Below are 24,399 nucleotides of genomic sequence, written 5' to 3' on the forward strand. Positions count from 1 at the left end.
AATAAATAAAATCTTTAAAAAAAAAAAAAAGAATATAATTTAAGGAGCACCTGGGTGGCTCAGTCAGTTAAGTGTCCAACTCCTGATTTCGACTCAGGTCATGATCTCAGAGTAGTGAGATCCAGCCCTGTAGCGGGCTTTGCCCTAAACAGGAGTCTCCTTGAAATTCTTTCTCTCCCTCTCCCTCGGCCCCTCCCCCACTCCTGGCATGATGACTCTCTCAGGCTCTCTCTCTTTCCCTTTCTCTCTAAAATAAATAAATCTTTAAAATACATACATAACTTAAAGAACATAAAAGGGAAATTTAAATAGTATAATAAAAAATATTTAACACAAAAGATGACAAAAAGGAGAAAAAAACAAAAAATATATGAAATATATATAACATATAGCAAAATGGTATATTTAAATTTAAAGGACTGACTATGCCAATCAGTGACAGCAATTTTGAGACTGGAAAAAAAAAATAAGGTCAAACTATATAGTGCATGCAAGAGATACCCATTAGATTCAATAACACGAACAAACTGAAAGCAAAAGAATGAAAAGAAAGCGGCAACCCTCTCAGGTCCCCTCCCTCCTTGGGAGCTTCGTGCTATCACTTTACTATTGCTCAGTAAACCTTGCTTTGCTGCCAAAAAAAAAAAAAAAAGAAGAAGAATGAAAAGAAAGGTTCCATGCAAAAAGAGACCTAGAATAGTCTTTATTAAACAGTGGTCTGTATTAAAATCATACAAAATAGACATTAAGACAATAAATACTACTCAGGTCAAGGACGGCCATTTCGTAAGCCTAAGAAAATCAACTTATCAGGAAGCTATACACATGCACATGACAAGAGAGCTCCAAAATAAATAAACATTAACAACTGAAAGGACAAATAGAAAATTCAACAATAATAACTGGAGGCTTCAATACCTCACTCTCAGTAATTGACAGAACTAGATAGAAAATCAGCAAAGATACAGAACACTTAAACATCACTGACAACTAATTTGAACTAAAATTTACATAAAATTCCACCTGACAACAGAATATACATTCCTTTCAAGTACACAGGGAATATTCTCCAGGGCAGGTCGTATGCTAAGAAATAAATCAGGTCTCAATAAATTTAAAAGAATTGAAATCATACAACATATGTTTCCTCACCATGACTGCAAGAAAACTAGAAATCAACAATAAAAGAAACTTTAGGAAAACAATGAATATTTGGAAATTAAAGAACATTTTTCAAAATAATCAATGGGTCCACAGAAAAATCATAAAAGAAATTTAAAAAATGCATTGAACTGAATAAAAATGAAAACAAAACATAAAAAGTTATGGGATGAGGTTCGAGCAGTGCTAAAAGAAAAATTTATAGTTGTAAATGCCTATGTTAGATAAGAAGAAATATCTCAAATCAGTAACCTAAGCTTCCACTTTAAGGAATTAAGGAATCAGATAAACAGCAAAGTAAATCCAGACCAAGCAAAAGGAAGGAAATAGAGTTTAGAGTAGAAATCAATAAAATGAAATAGAGAAAAATGAAATAGAAAATACAGAAAAATCAACAAAATCAGGTTAGTCTTCTTTTTTTTAAGATTTACTTAATTGAGAGAGAGAGAGAGAGAGAATGAGCAGGGGGAGGGGCAGAGGAAGAAGCAGACTCCCTCCTGAGCATGGAGCCCAATGTGGGACTCTATCCCAGGACCCTAAAATCATGATCTGAGACAAAGTCAGATGCTTAACTGACTGAACCACCCAGGCACCCCAACCAGGTTAGTCCTTTGAGAAAATCGACAATATCGAACTTTTAACCAGACTGACCAAGAAAAAAATAAAAAAGATACAAATTACCAAAATCAAGAATGAAAGAAGGAACATCACTACCATCCCTACAGAAATCAAAAGACATTATAAGGAAATACTATGAACAATTTATGCTAACAAATTACACGATTTAGATGAAAATTCCTGGGAGAGAACAAACTACCGAAGCTGATTCAAAAAGAAAGAGAATATCATAATAAACCTGTAACAAGTAAATAAATTGAATTAAAATTTGAAATCCTCCCAGATCAATTCTAATACTAGGTATATACCTAAGAGAAATGAAGATAGGGCCACACAAAATACGTATATGCCAATATTTATAACAGTATCATTAGTAATAGCCAAAAGGGAGAGACAAACCAAATGTGCTCAACTGATGAATGGATAAACAAAATGCAGTATATCCACGGATCCATACAAAGGAATACGATATAGCCACAAAAAAGAATGAAGTGTTGATACATGCTACAACATCGATTAAACCTTTAAGACATAATGCTAAGAGAAAGAACACAATTCTGTTCACAAAGGCATCTAAAGAATAAAACACAATGAATAATTTTAACAAAAGAAGTACCAAACTTATACACTGAAAATTGCAAAACACTGCCGAGACTAATTAAATAAATGGAGAGTCATTTCATGCTCATGAATTGGAAGACAATATTGTTAAGAAACAATTTTCCCCAAATTGAACTATAGATTTAATACAATTCCAATCAAAATTCCATCAGATTTTTTGTTTATATGGACAAGCTGCTGCTAAAAATTTTTATGGAAATTCAAGGGACTCAAAATTGCCATAACAATTCTGAAAAAGGATGAATAAAGTGAGACAGTAAACTTACACTATCTGATTTCAAAACTTATTATAAAGCTACAATAATGAAGAAAATGCAGTACTGTTATAAGAACAGGCACACAGATCAATAGAACCCATCAAAAGTCAAGAAATAAACCATTACATTTACATTCAATTCATTTTCAGCAACAATGCCAAGGTAACTCAGTGGGGAAAAGATGGCCTTTTCAACAGACAGTGCCAAGACTATTAGATATTCATGTGCCAAAAGATGAATTTAGACTGTTACTTCACACTGTATACAAAAATTAACCAAAAATGGATCACAGATCTAAATGTAAGACCAAAACTTCCAGAAAAGAACACAGGAGACTTTGGGTTAATCTAAGAGTTCTTGGATATGACAAAAAAAAGTATGATTCAAAAAAAGAGAAAAACTGCTAAATTAGACTTCACCAAAACTAAAAACTTTTATACTTCAAATGACACCATTAAGAACATGGACAAGCCACAGATTGGGAGAAAAATATCTGCAAAACACATATGTAATAAAGGACTTGTATCCAGAATATATTCAGAACTCTTACAACTCAATAATAGGACAACCCAACCAAAACTGGACAGATTTTAATAAACATTTCACCAAAGTATATGAATATGCACATGAAAACAAACTCAACATCACCGGCCATTAGGAAATGATAATTAGCTAATAGTATAGTGAGATAGCACTAAACACATACTAGAGCAGCTATAATCTAAATTTCACACAATTGGTGAAATTGTGTAAGAACCAGAGCCTTCATACACTGCTGGAGAATGTAAAACTGTACAGTCACTTTGAAGAACAGTTTGGCAGTTTCTTAAAAACGTAAACTTACCAGAAGACACAGCAATTCCACTCCTCAGAATCTACCCAAGAGAAATGAAAACATGTATCTACACATAGATTTGTACACAAAAATTTGTTGGCAGCAGTACCGGACAAAGGGCCAAAAAACTGAAAACAATCCAAATGTCCATCATTTTGTCAATGGATAAACAACATGCAGTATAATCTATGTAAGAGAATACTATTCAGCAACATAAAGGAATAGAATACTGGTACACGATATAATATGGATGAAACACAAAACATTATGCTAAGTGAAAGAAACCAGAACAAAAAACCACATATTGTGTGATTCCATGTTATTTGAAATGTCCTGAAGAGGCAAATCTATAGACAGAAAACAGGTAAGTAGTTACCCAGGGATGGGGCTGGGAAAGGGGGTTGCCAGCAACCAGGCACGGAGAAACTCGCTGAGGTGATAGAAACGTGATAGTTGCACAACTCTATAAATTTACCGAAAGTCACTGAATGCTATAACTACAATTGGTAAATTTTAAAGTATGCCAATAAAACTGTAAAAACATACATATATACGTATATATATATATATATATACGTATATATATATATATATATACATACATAACCAGCAAAGAATATGGCATCGAGATGAAAAAAATTTGGCAATATGCTGATAATTTTTTAAGATGAGTAATGTGTAATGGAGGCTCATGATAGTATTCCTTCTACTCTTGTGTATGTTAAAACAAAAATCAAATCAGGTGACTAGGTAGTCATTTGCATGTGGTATCTATCATCAGTGTTTCCCCCCAAAACAAACAAACACACAAACAAAAAAACCAAAACCTACGTTATTGTAGCACACCCTCTGACCTGGCTACCCAAAAACCTCCCCTCCATACCTTCATCCACAATAAGAAATAGCTAAAAGAGTCACCTACCCAGACTTCTCTGAAGCTAAGGATAGTCCTGTGACCCAGTTCTGAACTATAAGATGTAAGGACTAACTCTAGGTAGAATTTCTAGGAAAGCTTTTCAAAACTGGCATGCATTCATTCATTCATTCATTCATTCATTTATCAGCCCTTTTCCTTTCACACCCCAAACCAGGAACCTAAGGCTTTGATGATATCATTGAGCTCTGTATCAACCCTGTCCTATCTTCCTCACTCAACTTCTTAGTTGTATGAGACAAACCCCTTTCTTATTTAAACCGATATAGTAAGCTTTTTATGTTTTTTTTGCTTGCAGCTAAATAACCCTCAAGGATCCTATTTTCTAATCTTTATTTAGAGACTGACTACCACTATTGTGATATTATCAAATCAGTGTCTCTCTCCTGCCCAGCACACTACTTAAGGTATTTCTAATATATTTTCTAAGATTAGCTTGACTTCCCTTAAAGTGCCCAATGTCTTCTTTCTTTTCTTCTGTCTCTTTCCACAAAGCCTATAAAGTGTCATTCAGCAGCAGTTACAATCAGGAATTCCCAGATCCAAAGGAAACAGAATGAATAGGTAACTTATATTTAAATTGTTCAAAGTCAGGGGCACCTGGGTGGCACAGTTAGTTAAGCAGCAGACTCTTGGTTTCAGATCAGGTCGCGATCTCAGGGTCATCAGGTTGTCTCCTTAGGACTGCCTCTCCCTCTCTCTCTGCCCCCCCCCCCAGTGCACGTGCACTCTCTCCCTCTCTCTAATAAAGAAACAAATCTATAAAAATAAATAAATAAATAAATAAATAAATAAATAGTTCAAAGTCTAAGATCTGACTTCTATATTCCTAGACTGATATTTTTAGCCCTGGGCATGTGTTAATTTGCATGACTGCCTTTCACAATTTCTATAAAGCCACATCCTTCTTGCTTAATAATGCTGCCTTTTTTTTTTTAAGATTTATTTATTTGAGAGAGAGCACATATATGTGCCTGAGAGAGAGAGAGAAGGGGGAGAGGCAGAGGGAGAGACAGCATCACAAGCAGATTCCCCCTGAGCACAGAGCCCAGTGAGGAGCTCGATCTCATGACTCAGAGATCATGACCTGAGCTGAAATGAAGAGTCAGATGCTTAACCAACTGAGCCACCCAGGTGCCCCTAATCCTGCCTTTTTCTATAAGCATAGACTGCTTGTCACATAGATAGAGCTGTAAACCAAGAATAGCAAAGAGCAAATACTGTATCAATTTGATTTGGCCTTTTATCCTAAAGATCCGCAGTATGTCATAAGCAGAACCACATTCATCATCTCAGCCTGGTTGACACAGTAATGAAAAATTAAGTAATGAAATCAATTACTAGAAATCTTATTGGTACTACAAACTTTTCTATTTCTATTTGTATTCCTATTAGTGTAAAGTCATAAGTTTATAATATCTTTCAAAAGATCAACTTTCTTCAGCAAGTTAAAATTGGTCATAAAAGATAATTTCTTTTTGTAGGTCCACCGGCATCACTAAAATTAAAAATCCCCATACTCATATACTATTCATATATTTCATATGTTCTAACAATTACATTTATACAAATGAGTAGATGTTTGAAGAAAGGAAAAAACAAGTACGGCACAATTGCCTAGCTTTTTTCTGGAAGTCTAAAGGCAATAGGAAAATTGTGGTCGTTAAAGACACTGATATCAACAACCTGCACAAGCTCAATACAAAATAAATTAGAAAATTATTATTTAAAACAATAAAGAACTCTGGGGCACCTAGGTGGCTCAGTTGGTTAAGTGTCCAACTCTTGATTTCAGCTCAGGTCATGATCTCAGGGTCATGAGATGGAACCCTGCGTCGAGCTCCACGCTGGGTGCAGAGTCGGCTTGGGATTCTCTCTCTCTCTCTCTCTCTCTGCTCCCCCCCACCCCTGCTGGCACTCTCTCTCTCTTTAAATAAATAAATAAGTCGTAAAAATAAAATAAATAAAATAAAATAAAATAAAATGGTAAAGAACTCAGAATGAAAACATTTCATGTCAAGAAACAGGAAACACTAATATCCAATGATTCTGGTCACATAATTTATACTAGCCTACCTCTCTAAAATTAAACAGTGACTATTTTTGCTCCATCTCTTACACAAATTAGTACAATTATAACAAAGTGAATATAAACTTATAGTGGTTTCTATCCCAAAAAGTCTACCACCGAAAGACACCTCAAAAAATGAAGGCAACAGCTAAAATTTCATGATACTTCAATTTTTTCTATTGTACTTCAATTATGATGGAGTAAATGAGATAATCTCTAAGCCTTTTGCATCAATTTTTTAAATCTATGAATCAAAAATCTTAAACATTTCTACACTAAAAACAGAAGATATGTCAAAGACATTGTTGTTCAGCAACTAACTTTTACGTATTTTAGTGAATAATGAAATCCAACAGTAAATGACATTTTCTGTTAAAAAACAAAATTTGAATCCCGCCTTACTACAAATTAGAAAACAAAAATATTTAATAACGTACAAAATATTTCAGAAAGACTATCAAACCTTGAAAAAATCTTCGAGTTGTTTACTGTTATAAAGAGCGGGGATATTGGCAGAGAACTGTAGCAAGTCTTCAGCACACTGTCTTCTCTCTTCAATGACCGTTTCATCAAATCGTCCTAGAATCAAATAAGAACCAAGACTTAAGGAAGGAACGAAGGCTTATGAGAGTTTACGTTCACAGATCAGAAAGAAGCAGCAGGCCTATCACTGCACTATCGGAATCAGCGTACTGTTCCCTAAAAAAGACAATAATGTTTCTGATACAACATGAAACAGAGGTGTGAACTGATAAATCAATGGTGCAGCCCTACTTGAAGGCCTGTCCATGTGAAACTTAACATTTAAGAAGCTGGTGATTTGAAACTCAAGCTGAAAAGAGAATTCTAAAGAACTCAAATGGTTTTCCATAGTAATTTAATACTGTAATTACTCGTATAATTTTCCCTTTCCCACTCTTTTTGATTTATAAAGGAGCTGAAGAGAGGAAATTATGAGAACATCTGTATATCAGTGGGGTCAAAAACCTCAGCTTGAAGCAAAAAAGCTTTGAAGCCAAACTCCACGTGTGCCACTGTCAGCGTATGTGACAGCGTGCTTGTGAGAAAAAAGACGGTCCGCACAGCACCAGTGAGCTCTGATTTACATGGTGATCGAAAGGTGGTTTTCATAGAATTGTTTTAATGCTATATACAATTTGAATGCTGATAAGACATTTTAAAATACGACCATTTTGTACTCCTCTTAGATCAGATTCCTGGTTGGCATTTGTCACATGCCATGTAGCACACAGACTGCAATCCAGGCTTCAAAAATACAAAATCAAAAGAGGAGCATCATCCCATAAATATTTCAAGCGGTTTTGCAAAATGTTAACAAAAAACTGACGCACAAAGAGATTCCTAGTTATATAACCCAAGACAAGAATTTAAAAGTAAACCACTAAAAACTCTCAGCTCAATGTGTCTCATGCTTATGGTGAAGTATCTATTTCATGAAAACTAAAAGAAACGGTTTTAGAGTCAAACCTGGTGTAAATACTAGCTTTATCATTCACTAGCTACGAAATCTTAGATAATTTCTTCATTTGTAAATCGGAGGAAATGAACAATGTACTTAAGATTCCTATGACAGGCACATAGTTAGCACTTAATAAATTAATCACGATGCCTTCGACTATCACACTGTCTCATCGCACTGTCTAGCAGACAGAGCATGCTAATTAACTCATACCTAACTATAAGAATGAATGGTGGAAATTTAGAAAAATTCTCAAAAAGAACAGTCTTAACAGTGGAACATTTTTAGAAAACAGTCATCTTTCATTAATAAAAAATCTTTTTTTTCTTCTTGATTTTTTTTTTTTTTTAATCTTAACAGTGGTCCATAAACGACCTACTCAGCTTAATGGATGGGTTCCGGAGACAAGAGTCCTACAAAATTCCATGCATGTGCCCACAAGTACCTTTTTCCAGGGAACGAGTATGTAGCTCTTATCAGCATCACCAAAGAGCCCAGGGCCCAGTAAAGGCCAACACGCCAGAGGCAGTCAATTAGAGGATCCCTAACATCCAGGACACTGCTTTATTTATACTATGTAACAGACAGCCAGTTGCTAGCCCAGTGTCTGTTTTTACCTTCTTCCTTAGTAAAATAATCCCCAATTTCTAACTGGTGGACATAGCAAACCAGGAAAAACAAACACACACTACATTGCCAGGTTGCCTTGCAGTTCCATGGGGACAGGGACGACGTTCTCGCCAAAACACAGAAACAATAATTATACTGGAGCTTCCTAAAAATCTCTTTAAGAGATAGCCTTTTCTTCTTTCTCCTTGTCCCTTTCCAGAAAGGACTGTGACGTGGGTGGTTAGAAGTGACAGAGCAACAAGACAGGAGCTTGGATTCCTGATCACTATGCAGCTGCCCTGCCTGGAGCTACCTTCAGATCTCACACCATGAGAAAGAAATCAACTTCTATCTGGTTTTAAGGTTTATCACACGAAACCAAACCTAATACCATTACGCTATTTGGTGTTTCAGCGTTCTGTGTTTCTATTATTTCCCAGTTCATATGTAACAATTCAATTTAACTCAGTTCTTCCAATGAGAATCTAAAATGATGTGCTAGCTTAGCTATTAATAATATTATCTAGAAACAAACTTCCAAGTGCCCCTCCCTGTAAAGCAAATTTTCTGGACAGCAATCTAAGTTATTCAATCTTGGGAAAAATGCACTGGCCAAACCGGTTAAAATGATAGCTAATGTCCCTTATTCCGTTTCTTATCTAAATAAGAAATTAAGTATACACTGGTACTTATGATTATAGTCCAATATGTTTATCCCTTAAACAAAATTTAATTCCAGTGCCTGTGAATTAATATCAATAATTTTGTAAACATATAGAATCTCAGAACAAAACTCCAGAAAATGCATTAAAAAATCATACTATGTTTCAACCCACAAAACCACCTGATATTATCTTTAAATGTGTTAACTATTTGTTGAGAAATTTTAATGGAAAACTCACTAATATTTAATGACACCCTAAAAAATCTCATTCAGTAGCTAAAATAAATACATATTAATTTGGGAGCTTCAATCCTAACTGTAATCAGTGATTCATCCCACCTCCCTATTAAGCTAGACTAAAATGCTTAAGCAATGAGTACATCAACTTCTAAAGAGAATAAAACACATCTTTATGCATTTCCATTCCACTAAACTTGGACAAGTGGAGAGGAATTAAAATATTTTTCAGAATGGAGCAAGCACAATCAAAAATAAAGGCTTATGCAGTAAAAGGTTCAATTACACTGAATCCTATCATCAGAACAAACAGATGAAAGAACATGCTCACTTCTTTGTTCCTAAGATATTTCAGAATAACAACAAAAAAACAGGATTTGTAGCATAAACAAAAAAGCAGATGAATTTTAATCCAATAACTACTAGCCTTAATAGATTTAACAAAGCCACCTAATTTTAAATGAAAAAAAAAAGTAGCAAGATTCAACAGTCATCCTAATGGTAGTCAACACCCTAGTAGTGCCTCTTCTCTAGTTGCTAGTCCTTTAGTGGCACCTAAACCTTGCTCAAAAGCAGCAACAGTGAGAAATCATAAACAGGAACTTCTTTATCACTGCTTTAAATTCCCATTCACAGGGTCAATGTTTATTTTCCTGTGAACAGAGTAAAAATTATAGCTGATTTACAATAGAAAATGCAAAACGTATTTTTCATAAGAAGATTTACTGTGTACTATTACATATTATATACTATATTATTTGTGTGTATGTACATTTATTATGTATAAGCTAGCCGCTCACTCCCAATGACCAAATAATGCTTTCTTTATTAAAAGCTGTGGGAGGAAAAACTAAATTCAAACATTCTAATTAAGCTGGTAAATCACCGGAAATAAAGTCTCCCTCTCTGATTTATTAAGCTGCCTTTGGGATCTTTTTTTTTTTTTTTTTTTAATGTAGAACAACACCCAGATATCAGAGCTTACAACTTTTTTAAAATGCAAATGTCAATGATCAAAAACTGGCTATATGGAACTAAAAGTTGCCCTTGACCAGTAAGAAAATAGCTAGAAAAGCTTGATGCTGATTCTTAACTGAAGCAAAAATTCATTCAGCGTAAAAACAAAGAGAGGCCAAGGTTTTCGGGTATGAATAATTTCCAGTCAACGGCACCAAGAACATATCTCTAAATGAACAAATTGGATTTATTACTCCTTGCAACTAGGGAAAATGTATACTCTTGGGAACCCTGGGACATTTCACTAAGAGGGTGTTAGAATGGACTTGCAGGATTTGGGCCTGTGTTAGGTACTTTGGGGAAAGGTTTAAAGAAATGGGGGCTCTGCCCTTGTTCTGATGCTGTTGGGAAGTGGCGATAATTCCATGGTTCTATGAATTCTATCTAATTCTATGATGCTACAATTTTAACAAATCTTACTATGAGGCAAGACGAATGAAGAGAGGCTAAGGCTGTAACTTATATAAATAAGCTGCAGTCACTCACGGTAGCCAGGATGAAGACATGCTTGATCATTTTTGTGACTTTAACAATGTTCATGTTTTTGTCTATGCTCAGACATGATACCAGAATGGTCTTGTTTTTGTCTTGATCCAAGGACACAGAGTGGCCTTGTCTAATGTTCCTGTTCTGTGAAACTGCTTACGTTCAACAAGAGAACAACACAGCCTAGACATGAATGCCAAGCCAACTCTAGGAAACGCCAAGGTCGAACTAATAGGTAGTACAAGGCCACTTCTTTCTTAGCTATCAGGAACTGCTTTTCTCTTTCTCGTAGAAAAGCAAAGTATGATAACAGATCTAACAAACAAAACAATGATCTAATCGTGAGAAAACAATCAGACAGGTAGAGACTTTGAAACCTATGAAGAAACTGTCATACACTTTAAAAATGTCATTGTCATGAAAGACCAAAAAATGCATAAGGAATACTCTAGATTAACCTAGAGGCATGATCCTAGATCCAAAAACAAACAAACAAACCTGAAAAGGACATTTTTAGAACAACTGAGAAAATATGAATAAGGACTACATATTTGATAATATTATTGTATCAGGGTTAAATTTCTTGAGTGTGATATGGGATTGATTATAAGAAAATATGAACGGCAGGGTTGAAATGTCACAATATCTGCAACTTAATCTCAATTGGTTCAGAAAGAAAATGAGAGATATACAGAGAGTTATAACAAATCCAGCAAATTGTTAACAATCGATGAACTTGAGCCAAAGGCATAAAAGTATTTACCACACTATTCTTTTGTGTTTTTTTCTGTAAACTTAAAAATTTTGCAAATTAAAAAAAAAACTGGAAAAAAATAAGTTAGGTGCTCTACTGGTAACATGTAAAACTTAAGGGGAAAACAACAAACTCAGCCTAAAGGAAACAAGAGAAAACCTCCAAGAAGAGGAGACATCTGAAAAGTTTGCAAGGCTCACAAGAAAGTACGCAGTGGAGCAGTGCAACGCTGAATTCAGAGACACAAGAGAGTATGGTACGTTAGCGGTAACTGAGCAAGAGAGGATAGCCGACGGTAGCAGGTGTGTGTCAAGCACTGAGCTAGACACACACTGCAAATGTAATGCACAGAACAGGAAGATATTATCCCTATCTTACCAACAAGAAAAACACACTCAGATGTTAATTTGTATAAAATCACACTGCTAGTAAATCATGGATAGAAGATTTGGGCCTAAAGCCATCAGATTTCAAAAGGCATGTTCTTTTCACTATACCGCTAGACTAGTAACTACATTTTTGATGGCTGTGTCAATTACAATAGGATCCCCTTTTGCTGCTGAGGTTCACGTACTAAAAATGTGAAAGCAGTTAAAAAGACAGATGATTGGGGCACCTGGGTGGCACAGCGGTTGGGCGTCTGCCTTCGGCTCAGGGCGTGATCCCGGCATTCTGGGATCGAGCCCCACATCAGGCTCCTCCGCTATGGGCCTGCTTCTTCCTCTCCCACTCCCCCTGCTTGTTTCCCTCTCTTGCTGCCTGTCTCTATCTCTGTCGAATAAATAAAAAATCAAATCTTTAAAAAAAAAAAAAAAAAAGACAGACGATTAACCAGCAAGTCCCTCCACACAAGCACAGCTGCAGGCTGCAGGGTTCACTGCAGTTATCAAGTATTACAAATGGACTGTACCATTTACTGAGAAAGATTAACTGCTTACTTATCAAGATTAATAAGAAACTTTCACTCTTTAATAAGTAAGGATGTGGAGAAAAGTTGAAGATAATCCATTAGCAACAGCAATAATAACTACAAATCTCAACCAATTTAGGAACCACTCCCTTTCACCCAGTGACAAGCTTATTGTTTAAGAAGCTGGGCTGTGTATCTCCCAATATTAAAGATATATGGACACAGTTAAATTCCAGAGTACAGAAGGTATAAAATAAAAAGTAAAAACATCCCTCCTCCCACACCCTGAAAAGGTACATTATACAAACGTGTGTAGGTGTGTCTTCACACAAGTACGTATGTCTACTCAAACACAGGTATGAGCTTACTAAACATACTGCTGTGCAACATTTGTTCTCACGTCTTAAAAATATAGCCTGGATATCTTACCACACTAGATTTGAAATATTTGAAATATTTCAAAGAGCTAAAGAATTCTATTAACTGCCTAAATTATGGCATATCTGTACAATCATATAATGAGAATATTCAGTTTCTGTTCAGTTTTCTTCTACTGAAAATGCTGCAGAGAACACCCATATGTATGTACATATGTGTGCACACATCTGTATGTGTATGCATTCTCAAAACGTGATCTGCAGACTGCTGAGGGTCCCCGAGGGCCTTGTAAGGGATCAACAAGGTCAAAACCATTTTCATAATAATACTAAGACAGAAGTTGCATTTTCCTATTTACTTTTCCTATTTACTTTTTATTTTATACCTTCTGTACTATGGAATTTCACTGTGTCCATATTTCTTAAGCTTTAATATTGGGAGATACACAGTCCAGCTTCTTAAATAGGCATTTTTCCACCGAATTGACATCTGCACTGATCACCTAAAAGCAATAGCAGTAAAACTGCAAACCTCTTAGCAGGAATCAAGACAATGGCACCAAACTATACTTACTAGTAATCACCATATTCCTGACTGCCATTCACCCATATTAAAAAAAATTTCCAAATGTCAGTTTCACTTAAGAACATCTTTGATGAAGCAATAAAAATTATTAACTTTATTAAATTTCGACCCTTGAGACCATTTCTTTTCAAAAGTCTGTGGGGAAAAAAACTATAACCTTTCAGATTTGGTTATCTGGCTAAAACCTCCCCCCCTCCAAAAAAAAACATAAACACAGTGAGGCCAACAACTCAAGGAAAACTACCAATTGCATTGTTGTCAGTGATGAAATTCAAGCCATCAAGTCACTGTGAGCTTGACTGCTTCCCAATACTTAAAATATTTCCTTTAGAGATCTATGATGACATTAACCATTTTTTTATATCATATAATGAAATAGGGCAACATATGCAAGATCTGCATAACTCAGGGAACCAATATTTTTCACATGACCAATGCATGATGTTACAAGTTCATGCATACGTTAAAAAAACCACTCAAATTTAAGATAGAAAAATGAATTTTAATAAAATAAAGTACCAAAGGTTTGTTGGTAAGATTTCAGATTCCATAATGCAACTAAACTTTTAAGAAATTACCACTTACTAAGCTTTGGTGTATCAAAGATGATTATCTTCAATTGCCCAACAAGCTATTAAAATACTCCTCCCTACATCATCTCTATGATGCTGAATTTTCTTCATATACTTCAATCAAAACAATCTATCACCAAGATTGGATCCACAAGCAGATATGAAAATCTAGCTGTTTTCTCTTAATCCCAGCATTAGAGATTCACAAATGTAAATTAATACAACTTTTCTTACAAATATTCTTCATAAAAATATTAATATGTAATATACTTTTTATTTTTTCTTTAATACAACATTATTTTTAAATTTCTAATATGGTAAGTATTAGAAATATGTAGGTACAACTACATCAACAGTTCTTTGAGATGCTCAATAATTTTTAAGAGTGTAAAGGAGCCTTCTGAGACTAAAATGTCTAATAATCATTGATAAATAAACATCTCCTATGCAGATGTGAGAATAGATGTGTAGTAAAATTTAGTAAAAACACAACTGTTAGGAAAAGGCATTTTTTTTAAGGAAAAGGTATATTTCAAACTGACCTCCAAAACCTGTGCAAATTTATACTCTTCCTGTTGTGCACCTATATCCCCGTACTAAGAATAATCAGACTTCTTAATTTCTGCCTTGAGATTGACTTGCAACGATATCATTGCCTATAACTACTCTGTCTCTTAAATTTTAACTCATTCTTTCTTTTTGTTTAACTTATTTCTTAAGCATTTATATATCGGGCATGGTCCTACATGCTGAAGATACAGCCATAAGTAAGAATAAAGCAGTCTCTAATCATGCAGTCGTGTTAAGGACTGAGAGAGAAAGAGGGAGGAAAAGACAGTTAAGTATGAAGGAGGACTCTTATTTTTAGAATACAAAAGAACACTTTTTGATGTGCATTCAGAAGCATGATTCTTAAAATTCCTCAGGTTGGGGGTGCCTGGGTGGCTCAGTTGGTTAAGCATCTGCCTTTGGCTAAGGTCATGATTTCAGGGTCCTGGGATCGAGCCCCGCATTGGGAGCCCCCCTCAGCGGGGAGTCTGTTTCTTTCTCTCCCTCTGCTTCTCCCCTCCCCCATCCCATATGCACACTCTCTCTCTAATAAATAAGATCTTAAAACAAAAAAAAAAACTCCTAAGATTGGTGATTTTTAATTATTTGCATCTTTCTAATTAAAACAGAGTGTCACTGGGGTTACTATTCCAAAGAGATAAAGAACTCATACAACTCAACACCAAAAGAACAAACGATCCAATTAAAAAGTGGGTAGAGGATCTGAATAAGCATATTTTCAAGGAAGACATATAGATGGCCAGCAGACACATGAAAAGATGCTCAACATCACTAATTATCAGGGAAATGCAAATCAAAACCACAATGAGACACCACCTCACGTCTGTCAGAATGGGTAGGCTCAAAAAGATAAGAAATAACAAGTGTTGGCAAGGATTCAGAGGAAAGGGAATCCTCTTGCAACTTTTGGTGCAAACGGAAATTGGTGCAGTCACTGTGGAAAACAGAATGGGGGTTCTCCAAAACATCAAAAATAGAACTACCATAAGATCCAGCAATTCTACTTCTGGGTATTTATCTGAAGAAAATGAAACCACTAATTCAAAAAGATATATGCATCCCTATGTTTATTTCAATATTATTTACAATAGCCAAGATATGAAAGTCACTTAAGTGTCTATCAATAGAGGAATTGATAAAGAAGATGGGGTGTATATACACACACACATACACACACACAATGGCATGTTATTGAGCCATAAAAAAGAATGAAAATGTGTCATTTGTGACAACATGGATGCCCCTACCGGGTATTATGACAAGTAAAATAAGTTAGAGAAAGACAAATATGGTACGATTTCACTTATATATGGAATCTAAAACACAAAACAAATGAACAGACAAAACAGAAACAGATACATAAATAAAGAGAACAAAATGGTGGTTGCCAGAGGGGAGGGAGGTTGGGGGATAAAGGGGATAAAGAGGTACAAACTTCCAGTTATAAAATAAATAAGTCACAGGGATGTAAAGTATAACATAGGGAATATAGTCAATAATATTGTAATAAACTTGTATGGTGACAGATGGTAACTATTCTCATTGTATTGATTTCATAATCTATGTAAATGTTTAATCACTATGTTGTATGCCTGAAACTCCTATCATATTATATATGTCAACTATACTTCAATTTAAAAAATATTTTTTAAAAAAGTAGAGTGCTACAAAACTTAAAAACTTGACAGTAAGGATGTCACACTTCCCTTTCAGAACTTCTAGATCATGATGCTCACTTCAGCTAAGTTTCTCAGAAGACAGAGGCTGAATCATCATACCCATAGTGCCTATTTTTAAAATGTTTCTTGAATTAAGTATGCCTATAAAATTTCCAGATAATTACAGTTGGACTGGTATTAATCAAAGAAGACTACTAATAGCAGCAGAATCATGATCAGAAAAGGTTCAAAGGCAAAAAGCAACTACAACTTTAATCAGAAAAAGTGTCAAGGAAAAAAGTAAGGAACCACAGATATTGGGTAATAACAATGAAAAGAAGGCACCAGAAATGTGAATACCATGATTCTGAGCTCAAACGCCAAAAGCGAGCAAAGATTAACAAGAGTTTATGGATTCCCGTAATGCTTCGCAGGGTAATAAAATGAATTGATGGTACCATCAAAACAAATGGTTCTACTGCTACTGCCCTGTTGTCCACATCCCTCAGTTGTTTTTCACCTAAGGAAATATAGATACTTTTCTTTGTAATTATGAACTGAAGATACGTCTTGAGATTACTTATATTTCAAGACATCATTAAATATCATAAATTGTTAATATTAAGTATTTGTTAAAACTAAAGAATTGTAGCAAAAGCTTCTGATGGCCACTTCATTCTGTCATAAATGCCACTGATGTTACTATACTATTAGGTGTGTTTCTTGTCCCCAGATCTCAAGGAGTTGCGAAACATGCAAAATATCCTAAGAAAGGTGTAAAGATCAGTTGAGTACTGTGGTCCTGCAATCAGCCTGAAGGAATCACTATTCCATATAAACTATAAGCCAGCAGAGATTGGATAATTTCAAATCATCCAAAATTCTCCCTCAATCAAAGAGAGCATCAGTAGGGTTCAGTCCAGAGACCAAATCCGCATAGTAATTTGAACAAGGAAAGCTTAATATAAACAAAAACTACTAAACAACAGTTAACTTATTCATTCTAAAGAGTACCCCAGGGTAAAGGAAAGTACCAAAGGAAGGAACAACCTGGAAGGGAGAACCCCTCCCCCAAAGCTGGGATTGGGATCTTCCTGGAGAAGATGTGTTTGTAGCCACTGAATGGGGGAGAAGTTAGCTGGGTTCCCTAGGCCAGAGCTGGTCCACAGTTGCCAGGAAAGCGAGAAAGACCCCTCCAGAGTTCACATGGGACCAGAATGGCAGGAGAGCAACAAGAGAGAATCACAGTGCTGGGAGCCCACTCACAAGCAAGGTAACACAAGACCTGGGGTACACAATGTCTGTGTTAACAAAGCCACAGGAAACAATTTTCTGGGGTAAAGGCAGGCCAAGGCTGGCAGACAGGCATGCAGAAGGAGACAGGGCATCAGCAGCCTGCTCACCTGCAGAGCAACGAGGTCTGGAGTCTAAAATGTCACCAGAGCACAGAGTCAGAGTTACAGAATCAGAAGCCCACTCTCCACTAGATCTGGGGTGCCCTGGTGTACTCAGCCAAGTGGTCAAATGGGCAAGGGACGCAAGCTTGGCAGTAGACTGTGTTTAGGTGTGTGGCTGAGGCAGATGCCTCCGGCAACAGTGTAGGAGGAGCAAAAAGAAAAACAAAATCCAAAGCACACTGGAAGGAGGAACAGAAGCCCCCTACCCTCCCGCAATGCCCCTCCAGCATCCTCTACCATGAACAGCATACTCACTGTAAAGGAAAAATATTTAAAGAGTCCAACCCATGAATGTGTAACAGAAAATGAAAAAAGAGACTTGAAACTAAGAGGCACTAAATGGATAACTGTCATGATTTCTTAGAATTACCAATGTAAAAGCCCCAGGAATTCCAGGCCTGTCTTAAAAGGCAGCAATTTCTCCAATGTCAATGAGAAATATAGCTGGTATCAGCACATACTCTATAAAGCCACTGCACAAAAATCAACATGGCATAGAAATACGTATTACTATAAGAATAAATAAATGCCATAAAAGAAAAACTTTAAATTAGTGGCAATGCATAAAAAGTTAATGCATAATGAGGATGGTATCGATTTCATTGGGAAAAACATGTATTTAATAAATATCTCAGATGTCTATCCATCTGAAAGAAACATAAAATGAAGTATCATCTGACATCCCATTCAAATATAAATTCCACATGGATATTAAAAAGAATTTTTTTAAGCTCTAAAAATCATCTTACAAGCAAATAGAGGAACTGGGAGACATTTCTAATCGAGACCAGAAACCCAAAATCTTAGGAGGTGGAGGGGGCAAGAACAGAACCGAACATATAAAAATGTGTTTGGCAAAACCTATTATACACAATTCTAAAATATGTCTACGTAGTGTATATAAAAGTATATATCACACACTGATGTATGTATGCAGAGGGGTATATGGATGGAAGCACGTATAATGTATGCAATGTACAGAAATGCATTATGTTTCCTAACACTAGCTGCTGAAAAGAACCTTAGAAGCAACTTGCAATGAGCCTATCTACTGCCCAGATAGTGGCCAGGGTCCAACGAGAAAATGGAGTCCACACAGCAATTTGAACAGTCTTATAAGGAATTATTAATTATTTGCACAGGATTAACTACTAAGAGGCAAGAGCAGAGAACTCTAAAGAATACCCTATGGCTGAGGGAAAGAAACAGAGGCAGTAGTTGGAAGGGGCACCTCCCTCCCAAGGCTGGACTTTACATCTCACTGGAGACAGTGTGGCCCCAGCACACGGAAAGCGAGAAGTCAGCTGGGTTACCCCAGTCAGAGCTGTTCTATAGTAGGAAGGCCGAAGCTGATGGACAAGAACCGGCAGGCCGGGACNGATCAGCAGGAACCTCTCTGCCGTGGCACCAGCATGCCAAGAGTGGAAGGCAGGGAGGCGCAGACAGTAACTGGCCACACAATCTGCCAGAGGGGGACATACCCCCCATAAACACACCAATGGCAGCACACAGCAACAGGAGCAGAGTATTAGGAACCTCTGTGCCTCAGTTTCCTGTAAAAATTTTGCAAAGCCATGAATCTAATAGTTGTTAATCAGTAACACACCCAGAGCTACCACCCCAAAATATCTATATCTGGCCTGGCTGGGTGCCTCAAATCATGACCATTCACATTGTAAGAAAGGTATCAGAAAAAATGTACGAAGTATAAACTTTCAAAAATCCCCAAATTTCAGAACTATAAGAATAATTCAGTATCATCTCTTCTTATGTTCCTACATGTTGTTTTGTTTTTTTATTTGCTTGACTGGCTGGAACTGAAGTTGGTGTGCTGTTGTTTCACAAAAGGGAAGAGTAAATGCATTCGAAGTTAACGAGCCTACACCAGGAACATGAAAAAACAACTTCAAGTGCTTGCTGCCTGATGTGAGTCATCCTAATAAGGGCTCTTGACTTCATCGTATAGAATTGCAGGGTTCAGCATATACACACAATTAGCCAATCATTACTTTCTAAAAATCACAATTTCAAAATAGTCACTTACCAAACACTATTCCTTTAGCAAATGGAGGAAATAATTCTGAATGCCGGAATAAGTTTTTGTGAATTTGCCATAGTTCTTTGTGTAGTTTCTTAAAGTCACTGTATCTCTTCCATACGATTATCTAAAGAAAAAGAAAAATCAAATGTGTCTCTCACAGTGAAACTACGTAGGTTCAGATATCTGAACAACAAAAAATCTTTTCATGAAAGTGCCCAAAATTGTCATGCAAAGGCAAACAAATATATGTTCTAACCAATATGGTTAACTATCTCAGATTAAATAATAATATCTGATTTAAAAATAAAAAGCAGCAACTCTTTCTCTAACTTTTCTGTTTTGGTTTTTAAATTTCATTTTACACAGTACTGTGTCCTTGGAAAAGTATTCAACCTGGTACAAAGAAGGTCTATGCCACCTAAAATGGCACTTAACCTCTTCAAAAATCAATTACTATTGGCCTGGAAGTGAGCTAGATGTCAAAATACATATTCTGTCGCAAAAAGAGCATATTTATAAACACAAAATATTTAGACAAAAAAATTTTTTTTGAGAGAAAAAGAGAGAGTGCATGCACAAGCCCAGGGGTGGGGGGCACACAGAGGGAGAGGGAGAGAGAGAGAATCCCAAGCAGGCTCCACGCTCAGCTCACAGAGCCCAAAGCAGGGTTCAATCTCACAACCCTGAGACCATGACCTGAGCTAAAATCAAGAGGTGGAGGCTTAACTGACTGAGCCAACCAGACACCCCTAATTTAGACAATTTTTTAAAAAAGATTTATTTATTTATTGAGAGAGAGGGAGAACACATGTGGGGGGGGTTCGGGGCAGACAGAAGAGAGAGAATCTCAGGCAGACCACACTGAGCGCAGAGCCCAACGCAGGGCCTGATCTCACCACCCTGAGATCATGACCTGAGCTGAAATCAAGAGCTGGACGCTTAAGCAACTGAGCCGCCCAGATGCCCCTAAACAATTTTTAAACATAAAGTACCTACATAGCATTTGCCTAAAAGAATAAATAACACTGAAGAGGAAATGGCTGTGTACCAAGTAATCAATCTTAACTTTTACATTTCATAAACCTTATTTCACAAATCTCAGTTTAAAGTAATACTAAGGATTTCTTAAAGCAAGACAAATCCTGAACAGAATACCATTAAAACTAGTATATTTCAAAACAGAAATCACAGTCATCTAGATTATATAACACATAAAAGTTTACCTCCATTAATTTGAATTAGTTTAACCTTATTTAGATTAAATTCAAGGAAAAAAAAAACACCTTTATAAAGAAAACAGATTTGACACATGACTTTGATATCACTGATTCAGCCCCTCAGTCACCACAAAATAGGATAAAACTGAGTTTTAAACTCCATTACATGGTATAGTAGGTCTTTGCTCCTTAAAAAAAAAAAAAAAAAAAAAAAAAAAAAAAAACTAATTACCTCACTTCTAACAAACTCAATAGAATGTAATGTTAATAATAAGCAAATCTTAGGCCAAGCAGGTAATTAAGTGAGATTTAAGAGATTCTTGTCAAAAAATTTACTCTCTGGATATAAGAAATTCTTCACTATGGGGCGCCTGGGTGGCACAGCGGTTAAGCGCCTGCCTTCGGCTCAGGGCGTGATCCCGGCGTTCCGGGATCGAGCCCCACATCAGGCTCCTCCGCTATGAGCCTGCTTCTTCCTCTCCCACTCCCCCTGCTTGTGTTCCCTCTCTCACTGGCTGTCTCTATCTCTGTCAAATAAATAAATAAAATCTTTAAAGAAAAAAAAAAGAAAAATTCTTCACTAAACTTTATCATACTACCAAAAATTCTACCATGATGAGGTTCTTATTTTTACTATAGTTATAATCCTAGGAGTGTAGTCAGATTTAATATGAATTAATTTAAACTGTTTCCTTCTGATGCTTCCTTTTATTCATTTACTCAACAAAACTAGTTACCAAAACCAGTATTTTCATGTCTCTACTCTGTACTAGGCTCTGTGTTAGCACGACGAATGAAGAAATGAGAAACACAGACCCTGCCTTCAAAGACTTCCGGTCTAGGTGAGCAGGACAAGCCAACACAGTAATTGCGTCACAAGACAGTGTAATAAATGTGGACAAAGGAAGCCCAAGGAGCAATCCCTGTTATGAAAGGAGCACCTACAGAAGGTATTACCTTAGGTAAGTATACTGAAGGCAAGTAGTGATTAGACCAACAAAAAAGAGAGAGAGAAGGGATTGGGGATGAAGTTTTTTGTTTTTGTTTTTTTTTAAGATCTTATTTATTTACTCGACAGAGATAAGAGACAGCCAGCGAGAGAGGGAACACAAGCAGCGGGAGTGGGAGAGGAAGAAGCAGGCTCATAGTGGAGGAGCCTGATGTGGGGCTCGATCCCATAACGCCGGGATCACGCCCTGAGCCGAAGGCAGACGCTTAACCGCTGTGCTACCCAGGTGCCCCTGGGGATGAAGTTTTTAAAATGAGTGAGATGCCAAATTTAACCACTAGAATTTGGGCTTTTGCAACTGAATAAATGGTGGGCCATTCTCTGAGGTGAAAAAAAGGGGAGAGGAAACCTTTACAATAAGAACAAAGTTCAATTTTAGACATCTTTGGCACAGGTTTGGAGTTCAAGAATGAGAACTAAGCAAGATGTATTCATTTGGGAATTATCAGCAGAGAGGTGGCAATCACTCAGGAAAGCTTTCTCAGCATTTGTAACAAGATGAGGAGGCTAAGGACAAAACAATGGGGAACCCTAACACTGAGAAGTCAGCCAGAAATAAAGAAGAGGAAACCAAGTGCAAAGTAGGTGTTTAAGAAGCTTGGTTGTGCCATGACACAGACCACCTGGATGGAAGAAAAGATTTTATTTTAAAATGGAAGTGAATGAGACAAAAGCTGATAGCAAAGAACCAACAGTTCCAGTAAAAGAGCAAGAGGAACAAGCAAGGAAGAGAGCCAAACCAATACTTGAAAAGTAAATGGTCTCAGGACAGTGAGAATACAAGTGATTTTAATTTTCATATTTTTTGCTTCTCTGTAATTTCTAATTTTGATATATGAAAATAATTCTGTCATGGGGGAAAAAACAGTGCTTTTTTATATTTTTAAAATAGATCAAATTGTGGTGGTACCACGCTGCCAAAGGCTTAAGGAAGAAATGGGTGATGGGCTTGTGAAAGTAACCTTACATAAGATAAATGCCATCCTTACAGCCATTATAAACTAGAAACGAGAACTACTCAAAAGACTGTAGCTCATGGAAACAGTTAAATTTGCAGGTAAAATTTCTATTCTTGTTAGGGTCATTTTTAAATAAAGGCAGAGTAACTTAAGGGGCAAAAGTTAATAACTTAATCAGAATAATGATAATAACAACATGGTCTATAAACTAGCATATAATCTGTCAGAGTAAGAATTAGAGCCTCCAAGGTGAGACTCTTTTTTAGCATGCCTAATTTATTCACTCACGTCCTTCTTATTCTCAACACTAGAACTACAGAACCAAAACATCTAAGAGCAAATATAAACCCTCAAGAAATGCAGGCAACCAAAGCATCACAAAATGTCACCATCTACTGCCTACTTTTCTTCATACTCCTTTTAACCTTGGACATTTCTAGAAATCTTCAAAATGTCAAAGCGAACAAAAGCACATCTCCATTACGTTCGCAGTATTAATATTTATAACTGAACTACGCAAAGTCCCAAAAGATGCATGCAAAAATTATTTTCTCTAGTAATTCTTTCCTATTAGAAAAAAATTGTGTAACAACTACTATTCTATTGAACCAACCCTGGCAGAAATTTCTTATTCATTATAGTTACTTTGCATAAAATTCCCCAATTAAATATTAATTCAGTGACAGTCATATATACACTACGAATTTAGTAAAAGCTTAACTTTCATTAAAAGCATTCCCTTAAGTAATTTTTACATAAAATCAATGTTTTCTTTTCAGATAATTTCACTTAGTGATAGCAAAAACCTTTAGATCCCATAAACAAAACCACTCAATTCGATTAAATTTGTCCTCTCACATATTATTTTTAAATTGCTGGATCATCTTTTCTTGCAACCAGCATCACTACCATATTTGCTTACGGATTTTCTTTCTCCCCTTTTCAAGAGCCTTTTCTTTCCCTTGACACATTTTAAATGTTCTCAAATGGTTTTTATCAAACTATATTATTTATGAAATGACTTAACAGATTTCTGACATGATACATAGAAAGTTCTATTTCAGTTCTTCTCCTTTTCCCAAATGTCACCAGTAAAATCTACTACCTATAGAGCAACAGTTATAGGTCACTTTTTGAAAAAGGTACGGGAGGGAGGGCACAACAGCTCTACTTTTTTCTTAACCCTTCTGCAGCTGTTCATGCTTTAGAGAATCTACTGAACAAGAGGCCACATTAACTGTTGTTGTCCCCCTCAGATCTTCCCATGCTGCTTTTTTTTTTTTTTTTTTTTTAAGATTT

The 24,399-nt window shown here is 36.1% G+C and overlaps 1 protein-coding gene across 4 annotated transcripts in view; it reads right to left on the minus strand.

The window, feature by feature from the left end:
* Positions 1 to 24,399, minus strand: part of RPS6KC1 (ribosomal protein S6 kinase C1) — a 179,233-nt gene that overhangs the window by 137,071 nt on the left and 17,763 nt on the right. For 2 of the 4 annotated variants that reach the window (XM_040636338.1, XM_040636337.1), the window contains exons 3-4: positions 19,919 to 20,039; positions 6,961 to 7,076 (exon numbers count right to left, since the gene is read on the minus strand). In XM_040636338.1, coding sequence (XP_040492272.1) covers positions 6,961 to 7,076; positions 19,919 to 20,039 — 237 coding nt within the window. The remainder of the gene's footprint in view (positions 1 to 6,960; positions 7,077 to 19,918; positions 20,040 to 24,399) is intronic. The other 2 variants (XM_040636339.1, XM_040636341.1) reach the window with 1 other exon arrangement.

This window comes from Ursus maritimus, unplaced genomic scaffold, assembly GCF_017311325.1.
Source record: "Ursus maritimus isolate PB19 unplaced genomic scaffold, ASM1731132v1 scaffold_2, whole genome shotgun sequence".
NCBI classification, from domain to species: Eukaryota; Metazoa; Chordata; class Mammalia; order Carnivora; family Ursidae; genus Ursus; species Ursus maritimus.